Here is a 19,326-nt window from a genome sequence, read left to right on the forward strand (position 1 = left end):
GGAGGGTGGAGGGACGGGGCAGGAGAGGAAGGCCCTCTATGAGGTGGATTGATTCAGTGACTGGGATAATTGGGATGGGAGTGTCAGAGACAGTGCGACTGGCACAGGACAGAGCAGAGTTTAGGGCTGTTGTACATAGGGTTGCTATGAGTCGCAGGCGACTCGACGTCACATAACAACAACAAGAACAACTAGATAACATGAATGAACTAGAGAATATTATGTGAAGTTAAATAAGTCCATCACAAAAGTACAAATATTGTATAAGTTGTACAAAGCTAAGGAAAGGTTTACACATAACCAGGATCCTTTTTGGATGGCTACCAAGGATGGTGATGGGGTAACGAGAGGAATAAAAATTAGTAAGTAGAACAGTCATTATAAAATCTGTGAAAGGAAATAGAAAATACAGCACAAGGATAATTAGCACTGTAATACTAAAGATAGAGAAGACCCAGACAAAAAGAGGATTCATGGAAATCAGAATTACAGTAAAAAAGTAGGGTAAACTCTGGCGACCTGGTGGCAAGGAGCTGCACTGAAATCCTGAAGGCACGTGGTTTGAGGCCAACAGATGCTCCATGGAAGAAGGATGGGCAACCTCCTTCTGTGCAATTAACTGCCTCTGAAAATCCACCGGAGTGTCAGCCATGGGTTGTTTCTGACTCTATGATACATAGCAACAACAATATAAATATATGCTTTTTCTGAGGAAGACTCTATCAATGTCATCATTCCTGTAAAGGAAACTTTGGGAAAACCAAAGGAGTTAATACCACCATTACCAGCATTAAATTTAGGTTCTGAGGTAAAAGTAAATATAATTTAAGGTCGATCAAAAGGTGAATTGCATTAGGTAAATGTGGTCTCGGGGACCTTTCCAGACTACTGAGAAGCAACGATGTCAGTCTTGAGACAAAGGTGCACCTGATCCAGTCCATGGTCTTCGAAATTTCTTGCTATGCATCAGAGAGCTGGATAAGGGCTAAGGATGATAGAAGAATTGATGCCTTTAAATTCTGGTTCTGGAGAAGAATCTTGAACATACCATGCATTGCCAAGAAAACAAATAGGTTTGTCTTGGAAAGGGTGAAACCAAGTTCTCCTTTAGGTGCTAGGATTTTGAAGATCTGTCTCACATACTTTGGGCATGTGGCCAGGAGGGATCGATCCTTGGAATAGGACATCATGCTTAGAAAGGTGGAGAGACAGCACATGAGAGAAAGACGTGGATAAGATGTATTGATAAAGTAACTAAGGCAATGTGGGTAGGTGTATTGGAGTCAGTGAGACTGGCTCAGTACAGGGCAGCTTCACAGCTGTTGTACACAGAGTTACTGTGAGTTGCATGTGACTTGATGGCACATAACAACAGCAACAACAAGGTAAAAGTGTAATGCGCAAGCTTGAGATTTTGTCTTCAAGTATGTTAAGTAAACAATTTAATTAGAAGCAGCATAATGAAATTACTTGTTTGAATATAAACTCACTGGTGTGTTATGTGCCAATGAGTTGGAACTGACCTGCAGCTGACCTTCCAGCAGGTTTTCAGAGGCAGTAAATTGTACAGGAGGAGATTGCCCATCCCTCTCCTGTGGAGCATCTGCTGGATTTGAACTATGAGTGTTCAGGATTGCAGCACAGCTTTTCACCACTAGGCCACCAGAGCTCATTAGATGTTTCAAATATAACATAAAAATTCATTTCATAATGACCCATCCATCTGTGGTTACCTTATCAAAAGGCTGGGAGAGACATACAGATTTAATAAATGACTAAATGATTAAAAGAAAACTTCAAATCTTCCCCCAATGGCATGTATACAAATAATAGATAATAGTTTGCTTGTTCAATTTACATAAAAGGATCATTCTCGGCAGTAGCAATACATGTCACATTCTACTGATTAAATCTTGAATATTCATACATGCATTTAAAAGCCTTCTGTTGCTATGGTAGAACCTAATATTATTAAGTGTGTTCCAGTTTTCCTTTAGGGACAAGAATATTATAACTGAAAAGTAAATCAAAGCTGTTGCTTATCAATGAAAATAATCAGAAACAAAGAAGAGTGAATAGTGGGAGAGGTTAGCAAGATTACCAACCAAATATTAATGTTTTATGGGCCAACAGCCCAGAGAGACTAATGCTGAAGCAGTAATGAGCATCTTTAGACCTCAAGAATTTACTTACAATTCTCATTGCTTGCTTGAATGACTCATAACAACAGAATTCCAGAATGGCAGGGCACAATTGACGTAAATGGAGCAGCATTGGCCCACGGGATAGCCCAAGACACTAATTAAGAGCCATCTGGAAACTAATTTTTTAACATCAGGCAAGTTATGCATAAGAGAGGTAAAACTAGCAGGAAATAGTTTTCTTTTCATGGCATGCCTTTTTAGGAGCAAGATGTTAACTGGCCCTTTGAAGTGGATTCACAAAAATTCAAGCATGTACAGGCCAGAATGTCTCAATTTTGACACTATTGGTCTTTGTTGTTATGTGCTGTTGAGTTGTCTATGACTCATAACCTTCTTGCCCTATCTGGAGACAAAGTTACTGTCTCCGACACACTCTAACCCATCACCACAGTCACTATGTCAATCCGGGATCTTCCTCTCCTATGTTGACCTTCTGTACTTTTACAAGCATGATGTCTTTCTACAAGGCTGGTCCTTCGTGGCAACATGACCCAAGTATGTGAGATGGACTTTTAAAATACTTGCCTCTAAGAAAGAGCAACCTGATATCACCCTATCCAGGACAGACTTGTTTGTTTTCTTGGCAGTTCAGGCAATACAGTCCAGTCAATACTCTTCTTTAGCATGGCAACTCAAAGGCATTAATTCTTCTTCCGCCATCTTTAGTCACTGTCCAGATCTTAAATGTGCAGCAAGAAAGCAAAAAAACCAAGACCTGGATCAGGTGTACCTTAATCTCTAGGCTGACATCATTGCTCTTTAGCATTCTGGAACTCAGGGAGAGCTCTCTGACAGCAGACTTTCCCAAAGCAACTCAACTTTTGATTTCCTGACAGCTTGAGGAACCCTTTAAATAATACAGTTTTCTTTCCCTCTATGTTGTTGTTTGTATGTGCCATCGAGTTTTCAGTGACTCATAGAGACCTTATGTACAACAACTCTGAACTCTAATCTATCCTGAGCCAGTCTCACTGTCTTTGACACACCTACCTCCATTACCCCGGTTACTGTATCTATCCATTTCACCAGGGATCTTCCTCCCCTGAGCTGTCTCTCCATTCTTCCAAGCATGATGTCCTTCTTCAGGGATGGGTCTCTCCTGATCACCTGCCCAAACTATGTGAGACAGAGCTTCAAAAATCCTTGCCTCCAAGGAGTAGCCTGGTTTCACCCTTTTCAGGATAAAACTATTTATTCTTTTGGTGGTCAATGGTATGTTTAATACTCTTTTCTAGAACCCCACCTCAAAGGCATCAATTTTTCTGTCAACCCTAGTCACTGTCCAGCTCTCTGATTCATAGCAAGTAAATGTGAAGACCATGCCTCGATTAGGGACACCTTAGTTTCCAGATTGATGCCATTGCTCTTTAGCATTTTGGACAGGTCCTTGACAGCATATTTCCCCAGAGCAAATGTTTTTTTTTATTTCTTGACTGTTGGTGCCAAAAGTTTCGATTGTACAATCAAGCAAGCAATCTTCTCTCCATCTATCACAGTACTACCAATTGGCCCAGTGTAGAATCTTTGTCTTTTTTCCATTGAGCTTCAACCCATATTGAAGCCTATACTCCTTGACCACCTGCAGCAAACACTTCAGATCTTCCTTAGTTTTGGCCAACAAGGTTGGGTCAGCTGCATTATGTGGGTTGTTGATGAATCTTCCTCCAATCCTGATGCCATGTTCCTCCTCATAAAGTCCAGCCTCCCAAATACTCTGTTCTGCATATAGACTGAAAAGGTATGGAGACAGGATGCATCCCTGACATACTCTTTTCCTGATTTTGAACTATGTAGTGTTTTCTTACTCTGTTCTGAGGACTACTTTTTGGTCCAAGTATAGGTACCTTCAAGTGAACTAACTCTGACATGACTTTGATAGTTTGAATTCTGATAGCAACCATATGTACAATAGATTAAAATTCTGTTCTATCTTTTTAATATTTCCCATACTTAGTTAAGCTTACTTTTGCAGTCACTGTGCCAAAATATTTGTTGAAGGTCTTTTCCTTCTTCATTGAGCCTCTACTTTTTTAAGCATGATGTAGTCTTCCAAGGACTCGCCCCTCCATGATAGCATGCCCAAAATACATAAGAAGACATTTCTCAACATCTTTGTCTTCAAGGGGCACTCTGGATTTGTTCTTTCAACTCATATTGGTTTGTTCTTTTAGCAATCCATGATATATTGAATATTCTTTGCCAACATCATAATTCAAAGGCATCAATTTTTCTGTAGTCACTTTAGAAAAGTGCATAAGAATGGGTAAAAAACCCCTTAAGATTAGATAGCCAGTACAGCAAATTAAAATGGCCCTAAACTACACTTCTGAGCTCTGGTGGCCTAATGGGTAAGGAGCTGTGCTGCTAACCCAAAGGCAGGTGGCTCAAATCCACCAGCTGATCTGAGGGATGAAGACAAGCAATCTCCTCCCATGAGATGTACAGCCTCTAAAACCTCGTTGAATTGTCAACCATGAGTCAGTTCTGACTCGATGACACATAAGAACAACAACAAAACTGTATTTCACTGCACAACTTCTACACAAGGTATAATCAAATTGTGCACACATCTTAAAGATGTAATACTTCTATTTCTATTTGAAATTTCCCAGGAATAGAATTGTGTTGTTGTTATTAGGTGCCACCAAGTTCAGTACAGCTCATAGCAATCCTATGAACCACTGATCTAAACCTTGTTCGATCCTGTGCCATCCCCATACTTTTTACATACTTGAACCTATTCCATCAGTCTCTAGGTCAATTGATCTGGTTCTGGAGGGTCTTCCTTCCTTTCATCAACTCTCTAGTTTTAAAATTATGGAATGTTTCACAAATTTGCATGTGATCCTTGCACAGGGAGCATGGTAACCTCCTATATTTCATTCTAATTTTAGTATATATGCTGCTGAATCAAGTACAGGAATGGAATTGCTGTGGGAGAACTCAATTCATTGCTATTGATTCAAAATTAACTCATAGGTTACAAGTTGCACAAGAGGAGATTGCCTACCTTTCTCCAGTTTCTGGTGGGTTCGAAGAGCCAGAGAGGTGTTACTCCCTGCAGACTAGGCCACCAAGCTCTCTAATATGGGAAAATATGCCTACGTTTTACATTGCTAGATGACTTTGCAAAAAAGGCAGAAATGGTTTACATTTCCACCAGCATTATACAATATTGCTTTCCAACTAGCAACAGTGTCATTAAAAATACATATTTTTATTATTTCATTTTGCAAATCTTGTTACTTAGAACTGATATTTCGATGTTGTCTGTATGCTTTTCCCTAACAGTCATGAAGGTAAATATCATATGCCTATTAGTAAATTGCATTTGTTCTCCATAATTGATTGCAAAAAAAAAACATCTTTTCCTGTTAGTCTATTAAACTGTTTATCAGTGCAGCATTGCACATTACTAATATGAACCCACTAAATAATGTTGTGGTTGTTAAATGCCAGCAAGTGAACAAGACCTGAAAGTGACCCTATGAACACAGAGTTGAACTTTGCCCAATCCTGCATAAACTCGACAATCAATGACATCCTCCAGTACATAGTACAGTAATTTTGTCCATTCATCTCATTGAGAGATGAATTTGCTGACCCTGTCTATCTTCCTTAACTTAATTTCTTTCCCCCAGCACTGGCCCCTTCTGATATGTTTTGTAAATATTTTCTCTGTATATATTTCCATCAGGATTGATGGAAGAGTCATCAACAATCTGTGTTATGTAGATGACACAACCCTGCTTGCTGAAACTGAGGAGGACCTGAAGCGCTTGTTGCAGAGGGTCAAGGACTGCAGCCTTCAATATGGATTGAGGCTGATTGTCAGCACTGGGCCAACTGGCAGCATCAGAAGAGATGGTGAAGAGTTTGAGATTGTTAACAGCTTCAGTTTGCTTGGCTCCACAGTCAACACTGGGCACTAGCAGCCAGGGAATTAAAAAATGTATTGTGATGGGAAAGTCTACTGCTAAGGACCTCTCCAAAGTACTGAAAAGCAATGGTGTCACTCCAGAGACTAAGGTGGTTCTGATACAGGCCACGGTGCAAAGATCATGCTATGCAACAGAGAGTTGGACAATGACTAGGGAAGACAGAAGGAGAATTGAAGCCTTCAAGCTGTGGTGCTGGAGAAGAGTATTGAATGTACCATGGACTGCTAGGAAAACAAACAGGTTCATCCTAGAGAGGGTTAACTGGGCTACTCCTTGGAGGCAAGAATTCTGGGGCTTCGTCTAACATACTTTGGATATAGAAATAGTAGCACACAGGGGAGCCTTTTCTTGGAATAAAGCACATCATCCAATTTCAACTTTCTTTAGCGACCTTAAATATTTATAGAGTTGAGAAAAACAAGTTGATTTTTAATAAGTATCGGGAAGATTCCTGAAATCAACTTTCAAAAACTTCTCGGTTTATTCACCCAACTTTAAAAGGATAAACTGGAATACAGCTTCCCCATAAAGGTTGCCTAAGACTATGAATCTTTACTAGAAGCAGCTCATAGATTAAAATGTGGTTTTAAAAGTTCATGATCATTCAACTGTAATTTTTAGCTATAATTTTTCATGATTACAAAAGTGAGATAAATTTCAAAATGTATTTCTTTCCTATCATTAAGTCAGTTGGTACTTTTTCAAATTGTTTCAAGAATATGTTTGAGAGATTGTAGAGATACTGTTGTTATTCAATTTGCATGCTTTTCCACTATTCATTCTAGGTATAAGCCTCCGGAAACTATGAACGTTGATAAATGTCGATAGTTGTAGGGGCGTCAGACCATTTGTTCAATAAGGTCGCCAAGAGTCGAGTTTGACTCGAAAGGAATTAACAACAATATTTCTTTACACTAGCCTTTTATTGCATAAGGCATTTTAATTAAATAATATGCCATTAAAAGGCACATTCAGAAAAATATAGTAGATAAGTTGTAGGCAACAGCGGATATGTTCAGTGTGAACTTTTCAATGTCTCAGACTTACGTTAAAAAGAGGTTTTCATTCATCTATTGTTATTATAAAGGTTTTGTCTCTTTTGGGGAAAGAATGCTAGAAAAATAGAGATGAAAACATTAAAAAGGACAAAATTTTAACACAATCACGCGACTTAAAATCTTTCACCTATAAATCCTTGCAGTGCATGCGTGGTACCAGATCGGGATTGGACAGTGTCTCTTTTGAAAATACGCAAGCGCCAACGCCAGCATGCACGGAGACTGCGCAGCTAGGACCCCCAGCTAAGCTCCTCGGAACTCGTGATGAGTGTAGGTTTTTCAGCCGGTAGGATTTGAGAGTCGCTCCACTTCCGCTGACACCGGAAGCAAACGTAAGATGGCATCTTCCTCGCTGAACATGTCAGCCCCGGCGATAGGGGAAAGTCAGCTTCGTAACCAGAAGTCGAAGCCAGCAAGCCGAGGTGAGGCGATTATAGGCATTAAATTGAGACATTTTTCTGATGCTGTCTGTGATCTTGTTGGACCGTCTTTAAGTTTGTTCTTTGGCGCCGGGCACTTGTTATTTGCTAAGAGTTTAATTGCAAGTCGGGAGAGGGTGATAATTTAGCCGGGTCTGGAGCTACAACTGCTTGGGCGAGCACAGTGCCATCCACGTGCGTCTGACTCGTTCCCACTCTACTTTAAGAGAGTTAAGGTGTTGATCTACTTGTTTCCTTTAAAAGGATGCACATTAATAAACTATAGAGCGTGGTGCTGACTACAGTGCGGCCATGGCTTGAAGTCCTGGGAAGATGAGATGGAATAGAGTAGGGTGGCGGTGTGGGGTCGTTATATACTGGTGTGAACCCTGAAATAAAGGAATGAGGCAGAGAGGGATATAGAGAAAGATGTATCTGTAAGGTCTTTTTTCAGTGTGAATGACAGGCCAGAAAAATAGCCATGAGATTGCTCATATAGTCTTAATGGAAGTGCTGAAGATTTTGACTGTTCTAGAGCTATTGTTGTTGTTATGTGCCATCGAGTCGTTTGCGACTCATAGCGACCCTATGTACAACAGCCCTAAACCGTGCTCTATCCTGTGCCAATCTCATTGCCTCTGACACACCCATCCCGATTACCCCAGTCACTGAATCAGTCCACCTCATAAAGGGTCTTCCCGTCCTGCGCTGTCCCTCCTGTCCCTCCACTCTACCCAGCATGATGTCCCTCTCTAAAGACCTGTCTCTCCTTACAGCATGTCCAAAGTATGTCAGGTGAAGCCCCAGAATCTTTGCCTCCAAGGAACAGCCTGGTTTAACCCTCTCTACGATGAATCTGTTTGTTTTCTTGGCAGTCCATGGTACATTCAATACTCTTCTCCAGCACCACAGCTCAAAGGCGTCAATTCTCCTTCTATCCTCCCTAGTCATTGTCCAACTCTCTGATGCATAACAAGTGATTGCAAAAACCATGGCCTGTATCAGGCGGACCTTAGTCTCCAGAGAGACACCGTTGAGAATAATTAAAGGGTAATACTAAAGAAATGTTGTTGCTGAAATTTTAAAAATTGTTCTTAAAGAGGCACGTTATATGTACCACTTAATAGAGGAAACACAAGAAACTACACCCAGTTCGTTAAGTAATATTATAGCATTATAGCTTAGAAGCCTCCAGTACACACCTCCCAGATCGTGTTCTTTCCCCAGAACTCACAATAATAATAAACTAGCCATTCGGAATGACTTTTCTTCTTATTCTTCTCCCCCCTCCCCTTCATATTCTTTATCATTTCTGAATCATTGGCTTGAGTGTTTTACCTTTTTTTGTAAATTATTTTATATTTTTGTGTAAATTATTTTATGTGACTGAAGAGATTGTACATTATAGATTGTGTCTTTTGCTTGTTAGGCTTAAATTTACTTTGCTACTCAGGTTGATCCTTATAGTTATGCTGTTGTTAGGTACTACGTAGGTGACCACCACTCATAGTGACCCTATGAGCAAGAAAATCAAAACCTTCTCTTGCCCTGTGCTATGCTTACAGTTTCTCATAGGCTCCACTGTGTCAATCCATCTTGTTAAGAGTCTTCCTCTCTTTCTCAGACCCTCCACCTAGTACAGCATCTAGTTTCCCTAGAACTGGTCTTTTCTGACAACATACCCAAAGTATGTGAGAGGAAGTTTCATCTTCCTTGCCTCTAAGGAGTGCCTTGATTGCATTTCCTCTAAGACAGGCTTGTTCTTTTGATAGTCTGTGAGATATTCAGTACTTCAATACCACAATTAAAAGACATCAGTTCTTCTGTCATCTTTCCTCATTGTCCAACTTTCAGGTGCCTAGGGAGCAATTGAAAATATCATGGCTTGCCTCAGGCCTTAGTTTTTAAACTGACTCCATTGCCCTGTAGCACTTCTGAGAGGTCCTTGACAGTATAGTACCCCAGTGCAACACATCTTTTGATTTGTTGATTGCTTCTTTCATGGGTGTTCATTGTAGCTCCAAGCAAAATGAAACTATTGATGCCAGTCTGTTTACCATCTGTCATAATGTTGCCTGTTGGTCCATTGGTTAGAATTTTTGTGTTCTTGATGTTGTAATCCATATGAAGGGCTTTTACAACAAGAAGTCGTCTTTATTTTCTATACGTAGAACTGTGTATTTTGCAGAATGCAGGCTGTCCAGTCCTGATGCCTTCCTTATTCTTTGTACAGTCCAGATTCTTGAGTTATTTGCTCAGCATACAGATTGAATAGATATGGAGGAAGAATACAACCCTGATACATACATTCCCTGATTTTAAACCGTGCAGTGTTCCCTTGATCTTTCTTTCTGGGCAACTGCTTCTTGTTCAATTTGTATATCTATACTTGGAGCTATTGTGTAGTCTTTTCATCGTTATATGGTATTTCATGCTATGAATATACCCTACTATTTTTTCTGCTATTGATGGACAATTGTGTTATAAACATTTTTATACATTTCTCTTGGTACATTCTTTCAGAAGTTTCTCTAGGTTTTATTCTCTAGATTTGAGTTCTGTTGGCATAGACCCTAGCAAGTTGCTCTACTTTCTCAAAGGCTGTCCATCTGCAGTGGTTCACGTTTACCAGCTGCTTCACAGGAGAAAGGTTGACAGTCCCCCGCTCCTTGCAATTTACAGCCATGAAGGGTCAGTTTTGAGTCATCTCTGACTCTATGGCAATGAAAAATTTAAAAGAGATTATACCCTTAAGAAATTTAGTTTTACAAGATGACTGAAATATAAGCAGTTAATTTTAATATAGTTTGTTAGTGACAAGCTTTTTCTTTGTTGAATATTATAAAAAGTAGAGGAAGTGCAACCACTGTGGAAAGTGGTGTGGCGCTTTCTCAAAAAGTTGCAAACAGAGATACCATTTGACCCAGCAATTCCACTACTGGGAATATACCCTAAAGAGACCATAACTGCCATCCAAGCAGAGGTATGCACACCCATGTTTCTCGTGGCTTTGTTGACAGTAGCAAGTAGTTGGAAACAAACCCAGTGCCCATTAACAGATGGATGGATAGAGAAGCTGTGGTATATTCACACAATGGAATACAATTATTGAAAAACAAGGAACTCATGCAATATTATTCAAAATGGGTGACCCTGGAGGACATTATGCTGAGTGAAATATCTCTGTCACAAAAAGATGAATATTGCATAGTGCCACTGTTCTAGAATGGGACTGTAAGACTGAGAAAAACTGCATAAATTGTGTATACTGCATTGAAACAGATGAAGGAGAGAACAGTTTAAAAGCCATATATGATCAGGTATTATGGTTATCACAAGAGTCCAGAATTAAAGTTGCATACTGGAGTATACTGGGGGGGTGGGGAGGGGTGATTGTATACCAATGAAGGAATTTTTCTCTTACTTTTCAAAGAGAGGAGCGAACTGGGGGGCAGGGTTGGGCAAGGAGAAAAGTGCAACAATGAATGAATGGAAATCCAAAATCTCTGTAAATGTTCATTAAAATTAATAAAATAAAATTTTTCCAAAAAAAAGCAGAGGAAGAAAGAGTTCAAGGAGTAATGTTGAGAAGTATGTGAATGTGTACATGCAAATGCACAAAACGTAATGTGAGAATTTTCTTTACCTTCCATAGATGAGTCTGAACTTCTCACTGTTCCTGATGGATGGAAAGAACCAGCATTTTCCAAAGAAGACAATCCCAGAGGACTCTTGGAAGAGAGCAGTTTTGCAACATTGTTTCCAAAATACAGAGAGGCTTACCTGAAAGAATGCTGGCCTTTGGTACAAAAAGCCCTGAATGAACATGTATGCTCCTTTTATCTATTTCTTTGAAATTTATCTATTGCTTAGATATTTTTCTCTTAAGTGTATAGTTTGCCATTCAGTATGTTTAAATAGGTAGCTTTACTTTTCAACCTTAGGTCTTAAGTATGGTGTTGATTGGATTAATGCGTTTTTAAAAAAATAAAAGACTATCTTTATCCTACTAAGTACAGTGTATTTTAAGCCAAATTTAAATGGTTTCAGTTGTTTGAATTTCTAATATTCTGTGAGGAACTCCAGTGGCGGCAGAGTCTGGAGGATGTTGCACTGCTAACCAAAAAGCTGCATGCCTCTGGCTATTCAAATCCTATAGCAGTTCAAATCCTACAGCAGTTTCAAGGGAAAGAGGTGGGCATTCTCTTCCCATTGAGGGTCACTGTGTATCAGAATTCACTCAGCTCCTTCAGGGAAACAATTGAAAAAAATTGAAAGGTAGCATAGTGGCACAAAAATGGATTGATTTGGTTAGGATGAGTATTTAGTTATCTATATCCTTCTAATTTAGAACTCAGTTTCAGACAACTGCTTGATTTTCCTTTTTTGTAGCATGTTAATGCAACATTGGACCTGATTGAAGGCAGCATGACTGTTTGCACAACCAAGAAGACTTTTGATCCCTATATCATCATTAGGGCCAGAGACCTAATAAAACTTTTAGCAAGGAGTGTTGCTTTTGAGCAGGTAAGTCTAAAATTGCAAAGACTTTGCTTCAGTTGCATGCACATTAGTGAGAGCATATAAAGTCTTTTACCGTAGACTTTTCATAATTAAATATTTACCTGGGTTTGGTAAAGCAAGTACATTTATAAAGAATATTGATGAGGCTGTTTTTCTTTTTTCCAAAGGCAGTACGCATTCTTCAGGATGATGTTGCATGTGACATCATTAAAATAGGTTCTTTGGTACGAAATAAAGAAAGGTTTGTAAAAAGAAGACAACGACTTATTGGTCCCAAGGGATCTACTTTGAAGGTATTTATTTATTTATTTTTAAATTAATGTACAGTGTTGTTATTTTCCTCTGTTGTTTTTTTCATTGTACTAAATTTTATCCTTTTTATTTTTTATAGGCATTAGAACTTTTAACAAACTGTTATGTTATGGTTCAAGGAAACACAGTTTCAGCCATTGGCCCCTTTAATGGCTTAAAAGAGGTGAGAACTATATATTAACTTTATTTATTTTTATTATTAACTTATTTATTTTTATTTAGTTAATTTTCAGCAGAGAGAAAATGAAATCTTTTGATTATCATAGCACATTGGATTATATGAGGCTTAATAACTCTTTTATGCTTTCAGAATATGCATTTGTTTTGCTATTAGTAAATATTTGTACATCATGTTATTTGGAGAAATCACCATAACCTATTTATGATCTTTAAAACCTCACTCTTCTCACTACAAATTTTAAGATTTAAAATTTTGGTTTTGTAGTACATATCAGAAACATGATCTGTCTACCCACTGAGTCTGTTTCTGTTCTATCAGTTCATCTCAGGAACCCTAGAGTGTCCATGCTTATCAATATTTATGAAAGCAGACTGTTGTCTTTCGCCCACCAACCTCTTGATTAACTGCGAAGTGCTTAACCACTGCACCACCAGGATTCCAGTGCTTTAATTACCTGTTCTCAGATGATTGGTGGTTGTGATGTGCCCTCAAGTCACAACTGACCCATAGCTGAACCTCTGAAGACCAGTGGGTTTTCAGATGCAGTGTAATTGCATTGAAGGAAGTTGACTATCCTTCTCATACTAAGCAGCTGGTGGATTCCAGCGTTTGCCTTTGGGATTACAGTGCAGCTTCTTACCACTAGGCTGCTAGAGCGGCCCTAATGATTGGAGACTTCAGTAAATTTCATTTGCACTAATATATTCAACCATTAGAGGGTAAACTGTGAAAATATTAGTTTTTAATTCATTATACATTATTTAAATTTTTAGTGGGGAATTTAATAAATAATTTTCAACATTTTATTTAACTTGTAAAAGAGATATAGCAAGAAAAACTAGGGGCAGAGACTTTCTGTTCACCTTTTGATGCTCTGTAAGCAGGCTGTAAGATTGTGGATCTTGGTTCTTTTCCAGATCCTTTTATCAGTAATCCTCTTTTGAGCTCTTTCTCATAAATTGTATTACCTTTTCTCACAGGGAAATAAAAAATATATTGTATATTTTATGCTTTTATAAAGTCTTTCAAATATGTTCTTATATTTTTACAACAGACTTTTGAGGTAATACAAATAGTCATTTGTAATATGATTTTGAGTTTACAAATGAATTAGCTGGCACAGAAAAAGTAAATGACTTTCCGATATGAGGTGGCAGCCTTATTATTTGAAGCCACACTGACTCTAGCCCCTTTCCTCCCTAAATTGCATAGCTCCAGAGTGTCATCATAGTACATGGTATCACATTTTAATGGTAAGTTGAGAAACTTTCTTGTATATAGACAAAAGTGACTAGTAGACTTTAAGAAGCCACTGAGAGCAATGGATGAGATTTTCACAGTAGAACCAGTGAGACCCAGAACCAAATTGGAATGCCTTATTTTTTCCAGATCTCACAAGGTATTTGCTTTTGAGAATATCCAACTATCACTCTTCTGATCACTTATTTAGTGGTAGACTCTTATCTTACTTTTGTAGGTTTTACCTTTAAATTGTGTATTCAAGTTGGTAGACATTGCCTGAGACATAGGATAGTTTGCAGAATAATCCTATATCATAGTCATTTAATTCTTTCTGACTAATTTCTTTTCATTCATAAATTTCAGGTTCGGAAAGTGGTCCTAGATACTATGAAGAATATTCATCCAATATATAACATTAAAGTGAGTGTTAATCATATACACTAGAATGTTGATTGTTCATTCTCCTTAAAATCTAAACACGTTTCTTGAAACTAAATATTTTGTGAAAGCTAATATATAAAATAGAACTACTTTAGGTAAATTAGTTAAGCCTACTCAACTCTACCTTTTGTTCATCCCAGTTTGTATAGAGAGGAGAGTTTAATAACTCTTGAGGGAGGAATACTGTAATGCATTATAAAGTTTTCACAAGATGAAAAGAAGAGTCACAGAAATTGTCATAGATTATTATTGTCCAGTATTTTTTGAAGAAAAAAAAAAAAAGTCTGGGATATCGCATCACAATTTTATTAAATATAACACTCAAATTGTAGCTTTTTTGAGAGAAGGTTGTTATAAATACAAAGTTCATGATTATTACAGTTTGAAGTATAGCCATTGTGGTAGTTGTCTGCTGTACAATCTATATTCAGAAGCCACTATTAGATTGAGGTAAAAAACACTCTTCAGTTGTACTGGGACACTGGCTGCAGATAAAAGAAGAGCTGGTTGTGCATCAGGCATCTAGTTTGTAGTTGAATCTTCTTTTCTTTCCTATGAATGATCTTGGTTGTTACTAAACACTTCCTGCTTACAAAAAACAAAACGAAGAAAGCCCACGATAATGGCCACAAAGCTAAAGAAACTGTTTTCCTTTTCATCTAAAATATTTTAACAGTTCTGCATTTCTTAATCTGAATTTTAAAAGGATTTCTACTGCTTAGTTATGTATATTTCAAGTATCCTTATTTTTCTTTATGGAATTGGTTTAATCCCTCTGACAGATTAGAAACTACTGCCTGCCTCTAAGTTTTATAATTTATAAAAACAGTATTTTTCTAGCTTTGTTTTATGAATGTACACACTTCAAAATTAAATATTTTACTTTCTTTGTGTTTCCCTAATTAAAGACCTTGATGATTAAACGAGAATTGGCAAAAGATTCTGAATTAAGATCACAAAGTTGGGAAAGATTTCTACCACAGTTCAAACACAAAAATGTGAATAAACGCAAGGAACCAAAGAAAAAATCTGTTAAGAAAGCTTATACACCATTCCCACCACCCCAGCCGGAAAGTCAGGTCAGTGTTAAGTCTTTTTATAAGTGGGAAGACTATTTAAATAAATCTGCTTTTCTAGAAATTTTGTGAGGGTGTTTTATGTGGAGTTTGTGAATATGTAGAGATACAAGAAATTAAATGTAAGTAAATAAGCTTAATTTTAAGACTAAGTTATATGAGGGTGGGAGTGGAGATTCGCTTTACATTATGAGCCTTGTCAGTTATAATCCTATAGCACTATAAATGTTCTGTACAGTTAATAAAAGGATTCAGCCAGAAAATACTTTCTTTCCAAGTTTCAGCCTTAGGAAATATTTTCTCATCTACCTTATTTTTGAAGTAATTGCTGCTTTTTACAGATTGACAAAGAATTGGCTAGTGGTGAATACTTTTTGAAGGCAAGTCAGAGGAAGCGACAGAAAATGGAAGCTGTAAAGGTAAACTGTTTCTGTATAGCTCAAAGCACAATTGGAAAAGTTCGTAAAAACTTAAATTCTTCCTTAACTGTAAATTTTATTTTACTGACATATGCTTTCTTAATGATGTAGGCAAAACAGGCAGAAGCTCTCAGTAAGAGACAAGAGGAAAGAAACAAAGCTTTTATTCCACCTAAGGAAAAGCCAGTTGTGAAGCCTAAGGAAGGTAATGTCTGTCTGAATTAATCAATAAGTGATCATATTCTTAATCAGTTCTCTTAGCATTTTGTTAATCCTAGGAATAATAAATGACTTGGGTAATTTATGAGTTAGTAGTTACTGATGCCTGTTTTACAGTATTGTAGAAGGAACAGTACTCGTTTGACCTCTGTCTTGTGCTGTCCTGTGTTGGAGAAAGATTTTGTTGTGAGAAAGAAAGTAACACTGAAGAATAGGAGCCCCATAGGTGCTGGCGTCATACCTCTTAGAAAGAGCTATTCTTCCCTGTTTGTAATCTATGGCCTTAAGTTTGGTTCCATTATACATAATATGGATTTTTCATCTCTTTGATCTTCATGAACACTAACAGAAGCATGATGAGAAGAAATCATTGAGGGGCTGTTAAAAAGGTGTTAAGAGAAAGCCCTTTCCCCCTTATGCTGTTCTTCATTTCTCACTTCTTTTTTAGTGAACTCATTGTCTCATTTTACCCATCTCTTCCTCCCCCTCCCTGCTACTCCTGTGCTTCCCATATAGGCTCAGGGTTTGGGGAGGGGAGGCATAGTAGCAGAATTGTTCAAGATATATTTATTAGCTTCCTGGAGCAGTAATAGGTTATACAAAAGTTATAAGGTCAGACATTATCATTCCAGTTTATGTATCATGCCATTTATGGATTTTGACATTTTAGCTGATTTAACATTCAAACAAAAATTTGAGGCTCTGTATTCCTCAAGTTAGATAAGTTATATGAACTTTTATCCTCCAGTCTTTTTGTTCATAAAATGCTTAAAATGTTAAGAAAAAGTTGCATTGTTTTGTGTTTTCTTTCATAATTCTGGCATTGATGATTTGATTGATTAAATAGAACAATCTTTAGAAACCCAAATTACTGCGTTACTACCAAAATTATGTCAAATAACATACTGCTTAATCTCATTTTCAACATTTTCTTGAACATTAAAGTCAGTTTTGACTCGTGGCAGCATTGTCAGCTAATTAAATGTCTTGAGACCTGAAGGGTTACATGGAAAAGTCTTTAAGAAATATAAGTTTTAACGTTTTTGCATGTAATAACTAGCATATTAATATGCATTCTAAAATCCTCCCAATGTAAAAAGGTAAGAATAATCTGATCTCAAGTGTATTTATGAAAAAATATAGTTGAATTAAGTGATTGTTTTAAAATTCCAAGCTATGAAGTTACTTTCATACTTATTTTTACTAATGTGTACTATTTTTCTTTTCAAATACTATCTTTATAACTGAATTTATTCTTCTTTTAAGAGAGCTTGAGATCGTGTTTCAAATTTCCTTCCCTTTAGCCTGGTGTTTTTAATTACCTTTGGTTATACTGGTGCTCTGAACTTGTTCTGATTGCATATTGTTTATGCCTTATCTGAATAATTCTATATGGTGTATTTTTAATTTGTCTAGCTTCTACTGAAACTAAAATTGATGTGGCTGCCATCAAGGAAAAGGTTAAGAAGGCAAAGAATAAGAAACTGGGAGCACTTACAGCTGAAGAACTTAAGCTTAAGATGGAAACAAAGGAAAAGAAGAAAAAGTAACATCATAAAAACATGCCTGAACTAAAATTTATTAAGGTATATCCTTTTGTAAAGGAGTTTGAGGTGCACTAAGACATTAATTACCCTATCTATGAAAAGGATACTTTGATTTTTTTTCTGAGTTTCTTTTCTTTCTAGAGTACAATTTTTAAAAAGTAAATTATTGTATCCATACCTGTTTTTAAAAATTTTGTACTAGAAACCAGTATATGTGTCTTTATATATGTTAGACCTAATCTGTGCCAGGCAACATTTGCCAACACTGTATTTTAGGAGTAATTCTTTAGGTTGTTTTATATAAAACTTTTTAAAGTAAAGTGTTGCTTAGTAATTATAATTTTCAATAAAATTTTGTGATGGATGACACTTGTCAGACTTTAAATAGAATTGTGTCCCAGTATTTAGTTTTGAGGAAAAACAGATTTTCAGTGCTCTCTCTTCCTCTTTAATGATAGCAAGTAAACATTTTCTTTTTTATACCAAGATTATACATCTATATGTCTCTCAAACCAAATTTTCTAATTCCTATTCATAACCCTAAATCTAAGGAGAGATAAAAGTAGAGAGGGAAAAAAAAATTGTAGATTGGTCTGGGGATTAAAGTCACATTTAGAGTTGAAACAACATGTGACAAGTAATGTAGACATGTTTGTAACTACAAATGAGGACCACTAGAATTACTGAGATTTACCTAAACCTAACTCATTCTTGAATTTTTTACCTTTTAAAATTTTTTTTACTTTATACTGGTTTATTTATAACTCATTCATTTTATAGTTCGGAAAACTTGAGGCTAGCTTATGTACTCATAATCTCAGCTGTGTGGTAGCCTGGTAGCCTGAAAATTGTTCATTCGTAGAAATGTGTGGACACTATGAAGAAAAACATGGCATTAGGATTAGAAGAAGATTGGTTAGTTACCTTTACTATGCAGATGACACAACTTTGCTTGCTGAAATTGAGGAGGACTTGAAACAGTTGCTGCAGAAGATCAAACACTGCAGCCTTCAATATGGATTGCATCCCAAAATCAGGAAAACAAAAATTCTCACCACTGGACTGATAGGCAACATCATGATAGATAGAGAAAAGATTAAAACTGTCAACAACTTCATCTTCCTTGAATCCACAATCATTATACTTGGTACTAGCAGTCAGAAGATCAGGAGACATATTGCACTGGGCATCTCTGTAGTCACGGATCTCTCCAGATTTCTGAGGAGCACTGATGATAGATTAAGGACTTAGGTGCACCTGATTCAGACCATGGTCTTTTTAATCACTTGTTATGCATCAGAAAACTGGACTGTGAATAAGGATGATAGAAGAAGAATTGATGCCTTTTAACTATGGTGGTGGAGGAAAGTAGTGAATAAGTCCCATGGACTGCCCAAAAGAACAAATTGATGTGTCTTGGAGAAGGTGAAGTCAGATTGCTCCCTGGAAGTAAGGGTGGCGAAGCTTCAACTTGCATGCTTTGGACATGTTGCTAGGAGAGGCTGTTCTTGGAGAAAAACATCATACTTGAAAAGATGGAGAAATAGCAGAGGAGGGGAAGACACTCAGCCAGTTGGATGGACACTGTGACTGCAGGGCTCGAGTGTGTCAGATTGTGAGGCTGGCACAGGATAGGACAGGATTCATATCTGTTACTCATATGTTAACGATGAGTCTTACTTATGGCACCTAACATTAACAACATAGACATATGGGCAGTAAAGATGAGCTGAGCTTGTACAT

At 37.3% G+C, this 19,326-nt stretch overlaps 1 protein-coding gene across 1 annotated transcript; it reads left to right on the top strand.

Annotated features, from left to right (window-relative positions):
• Positions 1–7,540: 7,540 nt before the first annotated feature.
• KRR1 (KRR1, small subunit (SSU) processome component, homolog (yeast)) lies at positions 7,541–17,586 on the top strand. The gene is made up of 10 exons (XM_006882561.1): positions 7,541–7,625; positions 11,278–11,450; positions 12,015–12,149; positions 12,314–12,439; positions 12,538–12,621; positions 14,245–14,301; positions 15,231–15,401; positions 15,740–15,817; positions 15,929–16,022; positions 17,453–17,586. Exons 1-10 carry the CDS (start codon positions 7,541–7,543, stop codon positions 17,584–17,586), a joined length of 1,137 nt encoding a protein of 378 aa, XP_006882623.1.
• Positions 17,587–19,326: the final 1,740 nt, after the last annotated feature.

This window comes from Elephantulus edwardii, unplaced genomic scaffold (assembly GCF_000299155.1).
Source record: "Elephantulus edwardii isolate Elephantulus edwardi_28Jun2011 unplaced genomic scaffold, EleEdw1.0 scaffold00021, whole genome shotgun sequence".
NCBI lineage: Eukaryota > Metazoa > Chordata > Mammalia > Macroscelidea > Macroscelididae > Elephantulus > Elephantulus edwardii.